The sequence below is a fragment of the Dasypus novemcinctus genome, chromosome 11 (genome assembly GCF_030445035.2).
Source record: "Dasypus novemcinctus isolate mDasNov1 chromosome 11, mDasNov1.1.hap2, whole genome shotgun sequence".
Taxonomy (NCBI): Eukaryota; Metazoa; Chordata; class Mammalia; order Cingulata; family Dasypodidae; genus Dasypus; species Dasypus novemcinctus.
The window spans coordinates 106,980,425-106,994,627 of NC_080683.1; the positions used below are offsets into that span (position 1 = coordinate 106,980,425).

At 35.8% G+C, this 14,203-nt stretch overlaps 1 protein-coding gene across 7 annotated transcripts in view; it reads right to left on the minus strand.

Annotated features, from left to right (window-relative positions):
- The window catches only part of PTPRK (protein tyrosine phosphatase receptor type K), a 575,029-nt gene that overhangs the window by 446,094 nt on the left and 114,732 nt on the right, over window positions 1-14,203 (minus strand). For all 7 annotated transcript variants that reach the window (XM_058307405.2, XM_058307403.2, XM_058307411.2 and 4 more), the window contains exon 2: window positions 3,411-3,533. In XM_058307405.2, the coding sequence (XP_058163388.1) occupies window positions 3,411-3,533 (123 nt within the window). The remainder of the gene's footprint in view (window positions 1-3,410; window positions 3,534-14,203) is intronic.

Here is a 14,203-nt window from a genome sequence, read left to right on the forward strand (position 1 = left end):
TTTTGTCAATATTTATGCACATGTAATACATAAAGAGAAGTACGCAACACAATCGTAAAGCTCAATGCTATTTTACAATTTCAGCACACCTTGAAACCACCACCCAGATCAAGTATTACTAACATTTCATGTCCCTCTCTAAGCACTAACCAATCCCCCTAGGCCCTGCCCGTAAATAATAAACTGATATCCAACATCATCAATTAGTTTTGCCTGCATGTGAAATTTATATAAATAGAATCATACAGTATACACACTTTTGTGTCTGATTTCCTTCCTTCCCTACTGTTGGTAAAATTCATTTATATTATTACATAGAACAATCATTAATTCCATTTTCATTGTTGAATAGCGGTCCATTTATAGGGGCATACAATCATTTATTTATCCATTCCACTGTTGACAGACATCTGGGTCATTTTCAGTTTGGGACTATTACAAATAGTGATACTATACACATTCTTGTACATGCCGTTTAGTAAACATGTACACTCAGTTCTGCTGGGTAGATACCCAAGATTGAATTTGCCAGGTCATGCGGTGTATCATTAGTAGGTATCTGAAAGATTTTCACAATATGGTTCTGCATATTTACATTCCAACAAATAGGATATGAAGCTTCAGTTCCACATTCTCACCAGCACCTAGCACTTTGATTTTCACTTTTCTACTGAATGTATGTTTTCTCCTTGTAGTTTTCAATTGCTTCTCCTTGATGGCTGAGTTGAGTACCTTTTAATTTTTTATATTACTTTTAGCCAACAGGATATATCCTTATGAAGTGCTCATTCTTTTGCATATTATTTTAAAAAGTATTTTGCAGGGCTTTCAGCCACCATCTTTCTCACCACTGACAAAACTACTATGCATGGCTAAGAACCTAAGAACTGCTGAGCAACATTTTAAGTAATTATCTATAGCATTTATCTCTCCACCAGGAAAAATACTTTTCTTCTTTTCTCTACTTTTGTCTTCTACTCATCTTCATTCTTCTTTCAGTCTAATCTGTTTACTCACCCTTTCTTCTACTCCTCTAAAACTTCCAGCCAAAAATAATAAAAGTGGATTAACAATGTCTATATACTAGTTAGAGGGTCAGAAACAAATTTGCATCAGAGATCCAGACTTCTGACCTTAGAGTTGCCAAACTTTTTTTTTTTTTTTTAATTTAAAAGATAAACACGAAAAGTAAGCATGCCGGCCTATTTCCTTAAAACAATGAGACCATTCATATATTTTTAATAGGATACATCTAAAGGTCTCTTTTTTTCCCACAAATTATTAACAGATAATGTTGAGCCAGCGTTTTAAAGGAATATCAAAAGGAAGAAGAAGAAAAAAAGCAGTTATCTACTGTAAAAAGAGAAGAATATGCATACAGGTGCTTTCTCTCACCTTTTCTGATGACTAAACACAAGGTACACTGGGCAAAAATAAAGTGGCCATGACCTTTTTCCCTCCTCTGCATGATTAATTACTTAATGCCCTATTAATTGGAAGATGTGGTTGAATTTCAAACACTTTCATTTTCTGCACATATCATCCTGTCCTAGAACCACCGATTAAGCTGTTCATCAAAGGTGAGCCAACAAGGTCACCTGCACAGTATCTGTTCAGTTATTCATTACCCACTTTCAATGATAATTAACAATGGTAGCATTTCCATAAATCAACGTCTTTCTGATTATTCTCTGATGATAGACAGTCAAAATGCGTGCATCTCCCAGCCCACCCCTTTTAATTTTATCTGAAAATTTCAGTCTAAATATAACATGGGAAAAAACTCAGGAGAAAAACCATACGTTTGTTTTGTTTTGTTTTTAATTAAAATGCACCAGGGAAATAAGGTTTTGTACCTTTCAAAGAAAAAGATAAACCTAAAAGAGTCTGCAGCTGACATAAGAAGTAAAGCAAGTCATCTACATAATACCATTTTATTCCTCTTGCAAAGGAAATATGACTCAATTTAGTTTCAGAAATAACCATTTGCCTACTCAGCCATGGAAAGTAACAATTTAGAAAAGAAAGCAGATTTAATGCATTCTACTATCAAAGTGCACAGCACATGGTGGACCAATAAAGAACCTTCTGAAGGATTTATTTCTTATATTCACTTACAAACTAAACTCTGGAAATTTAACTTTGAGGTTTTGTTTCGTTGGCTTTGTGTACTTGTGGGGTCTTATTGAGAGGTGCTTGTTGCTGATGTTTTTAACATTGTTTGATTTTTAATCACATTAATTAGCAAGTGCAGGGTACTATTAATAAAATGTTCTTCCTTCAATCACCAGAACTGACATTTTCACCTCCAATGGGTACATCTAAAATTGTCTCATCTAAAATTCACACTCAGGATTGGAAATGTCTTTCTGAATTTTTAGAAAAATTTAATTATGAACTATTTTAAATATCACAAAAAGATTATAAATATATTTTAAATTCAAATTATCAAGTCAATCAATCCATCAATTACTAATTATATACTACAATAATATGATTCTTATAATATAATTGCCCTTATTTATGTATTTTTTCCTAAACATTGGAATGAAAATAGTTTGTTCTCTTTGGCATAGTATTTTTTAAAATTCTGTTTACATTTTCAACTTTGAAAATTTAATAAGTTTTTGCCAAACATATCCATACCAAGCTTGGAATTAGTTTTAAATTAAGATGCAGAATTGAAGGCTTAAATATTAGTATGATATTAGGTTTTTTTTAAAAATGGTATATCTATGTTGACATACTATGTTAACCTGTTTTCCAAAAAAAAACACAACTCAAATTGGCATAAATAATGAGAGTTTATTATCTCACATAAACAAAATGTAAAGAATAACATGGTCTTAGTAGGGACCAAACAGGTTCAGTCAGCCCCATTTCCCTACTACTCACCGCAAAAAATCTCCTCCATGTGGCCCCTTCATCTCCTGGCTGCCCCCCTTCAGAGCCAGTAGCATGCTCATGACCAAAAGGAGAATGAAAAGACCTCCATGGGTACCATGACATATAAGCTCTTCCCCTCAGTCTGACTGGGTCAGCACTGTCTAATTTCATTGAATAGGAACCAAATAAGCTGGCCTCACGTTTTAGATTTTTTCTTCTAATGATTTTGTTTGTTCTGATGTTTATTTTATGGTTTCTTTAAACAGAAAAAATAAACACACAAATATTTATGTATTTGCAAAGACAGACAACAAAGCAATAGTGAACATTCTAAAGGAATACAGGATTGTGGTAACTTATTAAGGGAAGGCAAAAAAACACACCTATGCCCTTAGATGTGGTCAAATAGCACCAGTAAAGTGGTTTATTATAACAATTTGATTATTGGTATTATATGTAAAATAGGAAAATCCAACACACTCCCAAGCTCTTCCCCCAACACTGGGTAACAGAACAGTTCTCACCTTGAGGCATCTCAGGTGGCAGATAATGAGGCTCTTGGGCACTGACATGCACCCACTCGAAGTCATCATAGAGATCCTGATGGTAATCACAGGCCCCTGGACCATCATCAAACGTGCAGCCACCTGAAAGTGGAAAAGAGGGCCGTGGTTACATTCAAATCAGACTTACTAAAAATGGAGAAAGCACTGGAGAAGGAAATGTTATATTGACATACATAATGGAGTACTCATAATTTTAATAATAACTGTACCCTGTGTATCCCTATTCTCCTTACATTTTCACCCAAAAAAAATAAAATTTCTCTCAGTATCTTCTATTTGAATAAGAAACCAGCTTGAGGCCCAAAAGTAAGCCTAAGGCACAGATTTTGAAATATAAAAAAATAACAAAAGATATATATAATATAGTTACGCGCTCTTTAAAGATAAAAACCATCTAGAATCTAGCTTTTTAACAACTCTTATGGGGAGAAAGGGTGGAAGGAAAAGAGTGAAAATTGTCTTTCTTTGTAATTCACGTTTAAAACAGAGAAGACTTAATATTTAAGTCTTTCCAAATTGCTTGCTTTAAAAGAATATATTGAAATTTACTCATGGTAGCAAATGAGACCTGTAAAGCTCTAGAGTCTAAAGCATTTTGGGTAGGTGATACACTCTTACATACTAATTTAGTTTACTTCCATACACAACTGAGATTTTAAAAGGGGGAAAAAATGACACATGAAATCAATCAGAGTAGCCTATAATCCCTAACACCACATTCACCTTATTTAATTTTGAAAAAATGGAGGCAGACTTTCCTCTTTACAGCAGTCATTTTTTTCCAGCTTACTTTCCAAGGCAATTTAACAGCAGAAGTAGAATGGTTACTTATTTGCTTCTTAGCCTACATACACAAGCATATCAAATTCAGCATATTTAGTGTATTCAAATCATGAAAATAAGAAGTGGCCTATATGTCTAATCCTGAAAGAAAGTGTATTAGAACTAATGAAAATCCAGCAGTGGGTATAATGAGAAAAACCAATAACCTGTCTCCTTTCAAGTGCCTTATTTGTTTAGTTTCCATGGGGATCTTTGCAAAGAAACGCAGCGAGTTCTCTGACCAAGCAGCAACCTGGAGGGTGGTAAACTCCAGGCCTATAAATATTTCACTGTAAACAGGGAATTCATTTTCCTTATCAAAAGTTTGACATTTTGAAAATGAATAAAAGTTACATTCCACACCAGTGACAGAGACAAGCCAGTGTCACAGGCAAAGAAGACAAAGCTAAGAGATGCCCAGGTGACATGCTAGCCCTAATTACCTTTGTCAAAAGCAGTGTACACCTCTGTGTCTATCCTTGAGTCACTCTCATGCTCTCCCTATCCTTTAGAATAACCAAACTCTAGCAGCTTCGAAGCTTCGTATTGTTTTTTAAAATACGCTTAAGTTAGCCTTTTATAAAGGCTCTCCTGAAAAATGATGTGCTTTTTCATTTAAAATTAACCAATGAAAACAGTTTATGCTAGAAAATGTGCCTTCGCATAGCAAAGGGAAAGTTATTCTCAAAATATAATTTGCTATCACAACTCTAAAATGACTTATTACTCTGCAGCACATGCCTTGCAGGCCCCTATTACCCCTGTACCAGTGGAATGCACACTGACCCATTTGAAAGACAAATTGCCTTAATTGCTGTCCTTCACAGCCACTGTTAATCTTAGACTCCAGGATTCTGATTAGCAATAACAACCAGGAGTAGCTGTAAAAATAAGTGGGTCAACCTCTGCTATTTGTTGCACATAATTGCCATATCAGCAACGCATCAAGGGTCTTAGAAATAGTTGTAGGGTCTACCCATCTTGAGGAATAAGACAAATTTTAGAACATGAATTCCCATGTTACAGTTTACAATAAGTTCTAATGCAAGAGATATTATGTATCTGTTTAACAAATATAGAACATATTAATAAGTCTTTGGTAAAAGATTTTTCCATACCATTTTGTAAAAATTCCTTTTTTCAGGGTTATGGCCTAAGGCAGTGCACTAGACTAGATGATAAGGATACAAAAATAAATAAAATATTATTCCTGGCCTGATGAGTGGATAAAAACGCAAATGTAGCAAATTATAATATTGTGTGTTACGTGGGATAACAAAGACGTGATCAAAGACATAAAGAACACGGACAAACTGGCTACCTTCACCCAGGTTAATTTTAAAAGGCCTCATAGACTTAGTCCTTGATGAAGATGTTCCAGGCAGAGAAAAGCTAGAATGAAAATGTGATTGAAATTAGAAGTAAAAGCAAGAGCAAAGGCATAGAAATTTAAAGGAACTCGTATGTTGGGGAATCTCAAATGATTCCATGTAATAAGCATGAAAAGTTTCCAGAGGACAAGGCAGAAACAAAACAAAATATGAAAGGTTTTAAATGTCAGAAAAAGTTATGATTTATTCCATAGTTTTAATGAAACCGTTAAAGGATCTTATCCAAGAGTACACCACAATTCAAGCCACGTTAAAGAAAATAATAAGCTGGGCAAATCAGATCTTGAAGAATAGGAGGAAAGGGAGGTAGATAATTTGGTTGAACCTTACTGTGCTGAGCAAATAACATATTTTGAGCAAATCCCATTATATACAATCCCTATTGACCATCTAAGGCTCGCTAGAAAGCCCTAATCACAAGGATTCTATGATACGTAGTATTCTAGGCACAGGTTCTTGAGTTCAAGGCATCTTTATACACAGTATTACAACCTATTTAAGAGAGAAATATCATAGCAAGTTTTTAATTAATAAAAACATAGTTCATAAACTTAAAAAGATTCACTGAGCTAGATGGCAGAATAGAAGGAGGCAATACTAAACGGGTATTCAAGGGAAATTTAGGTAGGCAGAGAAGAAAAATAAGCTAGGAAAAATCTTCCAATTTCAATGGTTGTATCTGCTACTGGTGATAAAGCTTACAGTGAGTAGCTGCAAATCATGCCAGAGGGATGGTGACAAGTTCCTTGACCCTTGGAGGAAAATTACTTCTGAAGAGCCATTTCATAGATTGCTAATTCCTCTGCCCCAATCAATCAGCTAGGGACAGATCTATCACTCCAACGGTCTGCTTATACTACGGCAAGCCACTTAAGAGGCTTTGCAAGCTGTTCACCTGAAAATAAAATTTAAAAATCGAGTTGATTTGAACATGCCATAAATTTTTCTTCCATTCCTAACTGGTGCTCACTGAAAAGAAAAAAAGAAATAAAAGAAAAGAAAAAAGGAAAGGAAAAAAAAAAGCTATGTGCAATTAGGTACCCCCCCATCCAACACACACACACATACAAAATGTATCCCTTGCCCAAAACCATATTAATATGTCTAAATATCTAGGTGGTAGCTTTGAAAGAGCACATAGAGACTCTTGTCTATGGAGTCATGAAAGAATCAACACTAAACTCAAATCCTTTCTGAAATCAAACCTTTCAATAAAACCTAGGATTGGATTAATTCAGAATAAAATTGAACTGGAAGAAAATAAAAAGTCAGGTCCTGGAGAGCTCTGAACATTTTTGAAGGGCATTCTCTTACAAGATAATGTACACAATTTTACTGACATCTTCCAATAAGTTCTTCTCTCCAAGGTACTTCTGTAGTCGTAATTTTCCAAGTATAATATAAAGAACACACAGAATTACATTTTTCATAGTTTCCTTCACTGTTTGTAAGGAACAAGCTTCATTTAGCTAAAGATACAAACCATTTTCTCTTGATTTACTTAAATTTCCTTTACATAGGCTTTTACAAAGTATGAGGGAAATCCAAACAAAATATGTTGGCAAATGCAATAAGCATAGAATAAAAGATAACTAAGTGGTTTGATGACCTAGAAAATTGGACAAATTAATCTTTTCCAATTTAGATTATTCTCTGATATACAAATGTGCTCATTTAAGTGATCAGCAACTTTGGAATTATCTTTCTGCCATTAAGCAACAGAGAAAGATTAACACATGGCATATTAGGACACATGAAATTCTGACTTTAACTTTGAAGAGATCATCTTTATGCTAGTCAGAAACCATAATATGAATTTACTGGTGTTAAGTTCCAACAGTCATTAAAACCAAATTAATTCACAAAAAAAATCATAAAAACAAAAAAGGAATTTATTACAGAGTATTTTAAATATAGATCTATTTACAATCTGAGTAAAGTTTATTCCCAGAAAAACACCCTATAGAAAAAAGTGTAAAAAAATTTATGCTTTTTAATTAAGTTCATATTTCCTCTCAAGTTCACCTTTTTTCTCCTTTTAACTCTATACTCCTGGGAACACTGAAGGTACAAAAGAAGAACTGATATACCATGACTGATGTTTAGGTGTTTCATCTGCTCTACAGACAAGCAATGCTTTTTCTCCATGTTAGTATTGAAATTCAAATAGGAATAATATAAAAGTAAATGCAAAGAACCAATGCCTTTAAGGAGTTGCCGATCAAAATACATTGCCCTGGTGCAATACCAAAGAAAAGTGAGAAAACTTATGATTTAGAGTTCTTTACAAGATAATGACTTCAGATCCAGAGAAAAGGTCCTTTATCCTGCTTGTAGGATAAATAGTATATGAAAAAATATTTGAATCTAGTTTCCACACAAAGGAAAAGGAACTTGAAGAAACACATTTGTGGAAATCCAGACTCAAAATTTATTGTAAGGTAGGTACAAATGATTCTTGATGAGAAAAGAGCTCATTTCAAACACACCCATAAATTATCCAATTGATCATTCCTAGAGTTTCATCTCTAGCCAAGAATATATGTTTAATATATATAATCCAAGGTTATTTCAAATTGTCTCTATGATTCAAAGTAAATGCTATACACCAACTGTCTGAATAATCTTCCTTTAACAAGCCTGAATTAACCAGAATGGAATAGTAAGTCCAATTTTCATTCCCCTGCATTTTTGCAGAGAAGCAATATTTAAACTTCAAATAATAAGACTTAAGGAATTTTAAGGAACTGGCACACACTCACCACCCACGTGGTAAAAGAGATGGCAAGAAGTGATGGCTAAAAGCATCCATATCTTTACTATTTTCAGTTTCAGATTCCTTCCCAGTAAAATCAAGATAATAATTGCTATAGTACAATACAGTAGGATTAGTGATAATGCATGTAAAGCTCCTAATATTCAGCAAATATTCTTAAAAGCACCATTATTATTTTTCATGTTCCCAATCTTTATTCTGCATACATACCACCCAGATGCAACCCTATGTACCTATTTAACAGGTAAAGCCTAAGTAAGGAGGAAACTCATGGTTTCCATCTAATTCATCCTGAAAGGCTAAAACGTGATTAAATAAAGGCAATATTACCATATTACCACAATCATATTTCCCTCAACAGTCATATAACTATCAGATACTCTATCAAATAGTTAGGTAGTGCCTTCTTCTAGATCGGGAGTTGGCAAACTCAGGCTCTGTAAAGAGCCAGTGAGTATCTTAGGTTTTGCAGGTCATAGAATTTCTGTCACAACTACATAACTCTGTCATTGTACCAAGGGAGCAGTCACAGAAAGTTGCCAAGCTGAAACAAATGAGCATAGCTATTTACAAGTAAAACTTTACAAAAACAGGCAACAGACCAGATTTAATTCACAAGTCACAGTTCACAATCCCCTGGTCCAGATTACCCAGTTCTTAAGGATTCTTGAAAACCACAGGAAACATATAGTCCGGTTAAAAGCTTACAACCAAGCACACTGATCCCTGCATTATCCCCACATCACTCTACTTTCTTTCCCATAACTGGTTATGTAGAAGATGAAGAGCTAGTGGGCCACAGCCAGGAAAGGGAACCAGAAATGAAGTCTGAATGACAACACTATATCTGGAACCAAATCACATTGTCTAGCTGGGCAGAGCTATAAATCAGGAAGAACATAAGAGAACTGGAAAGCCTTTCAAAGACCTTTAGTTCAAATGCTATGATCCACAAGAGCAAGGAAGTATCGAAGTCAACAACCAAACCCAGGACCTATAGGTTTTTCACTCTTAACCACTACATTAAATGTTCCGTCATAACCCACCACATGCATGTAATATGTGTGAACATATGAGTTCTTTCGTTTATTATTTCCTACTATGGGCCACTAGCATTGTGGTTTTACCACAGGGAAAAAGTGTAAGAGTAGTTGTATGAAACTGGGCAGATATTAAAAGAAAAAAGACCAGCAATCCTCTTCCTCAAATACATGTGGCCACATGCCCTCTGGTGGGAGGTGATCCAGAAGACAAGTGAGAACAATCCAAGTCTCTCTACCTAATTAATTTTCAGGTCTGAGGCATAAGTTGGAATCCAAAATTGAGCCTTTGAGGCCTGGGCAGCCCTAACAGCATGTATGTGACTTCATCCAAACTCATTACGGAGCTAATGGATGATTACATGCCAAACAGCCATAGAAATGATTTCATAAATGAAAAGAGGTTTATTAAAATGTAAAAAGAACCTATTAGTGAAAAGCAGCTCAGGGTAGAAAAACTGAAAATTGCCCGGGGTCACAGAGCAAGGAAGTATCGAAATCAACAACCAAACCCAGGACCTATAGGTTTTTCACTCTTAACCACTACATTAAATGGCTCCTCAAAAAAGAATGAGGTAGAATTAGACCCTTTCAGCACCATCCTTTGCAGGTCCCTCCTACAGGCAGAGCCTCAAGATAGTACTCAACACAGAGAGCATTTCCCATCCTCCCATGTGATGGCTTGGCAGTAAGAATGGCAGTGCCCTCTTGCTACATCCTTTTTTGGATAAAATGTTGTAAACTCTGGAACCACATCACATGTCAAAGTCTTTCGGGTATCCCTGATGCCATAGACAGGAAATGGTCTTTTGGGACAGACCTACAAAAGCTAGGTGATTGTTAGGGATTGGATCATTGAATCATGCCTCCCACAAAAGGCATGTTCAGGTCCCAACCCTGGTCTGTAGGTGGGAGCCCATTTGTAAACAGGACCTTTGGAGATGTTCTCAGTTGAGGTGTGCCCCAGCTGAATGACGGTAGGCCTTAATCCACCACGGCTGAAGTTTATAAGCAGAGGAAATTGGACACAAAAAGAGAAGCCACAGGAAGCAGGCAGGAGCTGGAAATCAACAGAACACAGAAGAGAAAGGAAAACATGCCTCCATGTGCATTGCTATGTGGCGGAAAAGCCAAGAAACCCAAAGCCTGCTGACCAGCGAGAAGATACCAAACCCCAGTAAGGGACCAAGTCTTCTAGTCTCTGAAACTGTGAGCCAATAAATGTCTGCTGTTAGGCAGGCAGGAAATTAACACTCTGATTAACTAGTAATGTCAGCAAGGAATTTTATTTAAATAGGGTGACAAGCAAGCCACCTGCTCTGAGAATTTGTATGAACCAAATGTTGTCCTACAACTCACAGTGCTGTCCTTCACATCTCACCTCAAGAACACCCAAAACATGTAGAAGTAAATATGGCTTTTTCATCTTTAAAAACATTTAAATAACTTAAAGCAATTTTCTTCTGACAGTTTTTGCTGCAGCTTCCACACTAACTGTAGAATAAGGAACCAGGTGTTTTTACCAAAAATTATTAGTGTATTTACCCAAGTTTCTTTTCCTGTGTTTTACTCTTTTATCAATTCCAGTAAAACCTCATCTTTTCCACTTAATGTTAGAAACACAATCTAAAGAAACCCATTGAACAAAGTAATAGAGAGTAAATGTACTGAAAAATAAAATTCCCAACTGAAGCCATATTTACATTTTGGCAAAATTGGAAACCACCCAAGCTCATAGTTAAACATTTCTTTGTTTTGTTTTGTTTCTCATGGAGGGATTCCTGGTGGGCTCCACTTCACCCACATTAGACACATTCTGGCTTATTTCAGCACTTGCTCCAGACGCAGCTCAAGCATGATGGGTGATAAATTATTTTTCATTTACGAAGCAGGTTCTGTGAAAGGCTGAAGCCACGTAAAATAGAATTCCATAACCCAACCTCCAAGAAGAAGGGCAAAGAGAAGCTTTAAGCCTTTGAATTAAAGTTTTATATCTGATTGGCAAAGGAATCTTAAATATACTCAATGACATTTTTAAAAGGGTCAAAATGTCAATTTTGTAACACTTTAAAATCAATATTTCAAAGAAACAGATCACCACCTAACTTAGGTAAATAAAATAAAATGCATCTCAAAAATAAAGAAAAACAGTACTGTATAAGGCAGATCTTAAAATGGTCTGAAGAATAAGGAATTACAGTTCTTTCTGCCATTTTCTGCCAATTAGAAAAAAAAATCAGATACCACCATTTCAACCATTTAATAACTACTGATATTGGACCTATTAACAGTTCTTCTCATTCAAGGCATCATTACAGGTTGTCCTACTACCAGGTCCACTGCAAATAAGCCACACAAACACAAGCAAATAGGTTCATGTTGAACGATGTCAGAAACCTTGACATCAGCGAACTTTTCCCCTTTTCTCATAGAAGTATTTTGGGCTTTTGCCAAATTTTGGTGAGACTTTTACTATAGCCTTTAAAACCAAGCCAGTGTGGAAGCCTAAATCACAAGAACTTTCTCATCAAATACCCTCTGTCCAGAGAGGACATATGGCTATCATTTAGTGGAATTGCCACATAAAATAAACGATTTCTCAAGCAACACAAGGCACTGCTGTTCAAAGACATACTAGGTGACATGGAAGTCAATGGCCATTCTAACCTCGTGGAGACTCTTAAGTGAAAGAATGGTGACTATGGTGGGTCCCAAGATTCAGGTCTGCCTGGTGTCTTCATTTTCTCATTTCTACACCCACAAAGAAACAATTCAGCTTCACTTCCTCATTTCTACTTCCACCTACTACATAGGAAGGCTGCCAATTAATTTGAAAATCTCTCCATACTTTCTTACAACATCAGAAGCTAAGTGCTATGCACATTTAAGTCAACATTAAATTAGGATTTGTTAGGAAAGCATTTGGTGACATTCTTCTCATTTTTTTATATTTACCTGAAATTGTATAAGTAAATCACCAATAAGTTGGAGGACTAGGAAAAGGAAGGTGGGTTTATGGCAATACCTCATCATTCTGGGCCTTTATAAAAAGAAAAAAGCTGCTCTATTATAGATCCAGTCATATGTCAGAAATATACATGCCACCACGGACTCCAGGGGAACTCCTAAAATGTAAACTTCCACATTTCAACCAACCTTGCGTAAAAATGTAATGACCAACTTTAAATCTATCAAACTCCACAGTTACTGACACAGACAAATGCATTTCTTGAGAATGAAACATATAAACCTGCAAGTGTTTTATTTCAAATAGAAGGGGGACAGAAGCTAGCAAATAAGATATGAATAATAGATTAAAAGGAGTGGCAGTAAGATGATAGCATTTGAAGTCTGATTTATCCTGTGCAGTGTGATCACTTTTGCTCCACATAGCTTTTATTTTGGAATTTTCATCTCTCCACAAATAGATAAAATAAAATACATTATTACAAGGTAAAGCAGACAAAGGCACCCGGCAAATAATTAGTAAAAGCAAATAAACTGTTCCTAAAGAACTAATGTTGCAAAAACGAAGGAAAAGACTTTCATTCCTACAACTCATCAAGAAAAGACAAATTGCAACAAGAATGGGGTTTTTTTTCCATATCATCAGCAAAAAGTCAAAACTGATCAAATCCAGTGTTGACAGTAAATAGAGTAACAATAAGAAGGCAACTGGCGCTTCCTTTTGGAGCACAATTTGGCTGTTTACAAAAGTTTTTAAGGCACTTGCCCTTTAATCCACTAATTTAGAATTAGTGACAATTCTAATCATCTGTCCTACATAAATGTTTGCATGTGGGCATGAAGACAATATATACAAGAACTCTCTCTTCATAAGAGTTAAAAAATGAAAACTAAATATCCATTAACAGGGCACTGAGTCAATTAATTATAGAACATCAATACTACAGATTACTCAGATTCAAGAGAATGAGAAGACATGAATGTGCTAACCAAGAAAGAGGACGACATGCTATTTATTGCTTTAAAATGTTATAGTCTAATATGTATGGTATGATCCAATTTGGGAAACGGACTTCGGCCCAGTGGTTAGGGCGTCCGTCTACCATATGGGAGGTCCGCGGTTCAAGCCCCGGGCCTCCTTGACCCGTGTGGAGCTGGCCATGCGCAGTGCTGATGCGCGCAAGGAGTGCCGTGCCACGCAAGGGTGTCCCCCGCGTGGGGGAGCCCCACGCGCAAGGAGTGCGCCCGTGAGGAAAGCCGCCCAGCGTGAAAAGAAAGAGCAGCCTGCCCAGGAATGGCGCCGCCCACACTTCCCGTGCCGCTGACGACAACAGAAGCGGACAAAGAAACAAGACGCAGCAAATAGACACCAAGAACAGACAACCAGGGGAGGGGGGGGGAATTAAATAAATAAATAAATCTTTAAAAAAAAAAAAAAAAAAAAAAAAAGCAAATACCTATTACATATATACATGCACGAGCATACACTCACCACCAAACCCAAACTATTAGCTCTGTTTATTCATAGGGATTTGTACATTTTTCCTACATATTTCTAAATTAGATGGAACTTTTAAAACAAGCATGTATTAATGTACTATTTGGGGGATTGAAAAAAATCATAAGAAATTAATGTGAATGTCATATTCAAGACACATTGTAAGAGACTAATTCAATGGAGTAACACAGATTAACCTAATACATTCTCTAATAATGCAATATAATTTAATAACACAGTAATTTCATGTACTAAAG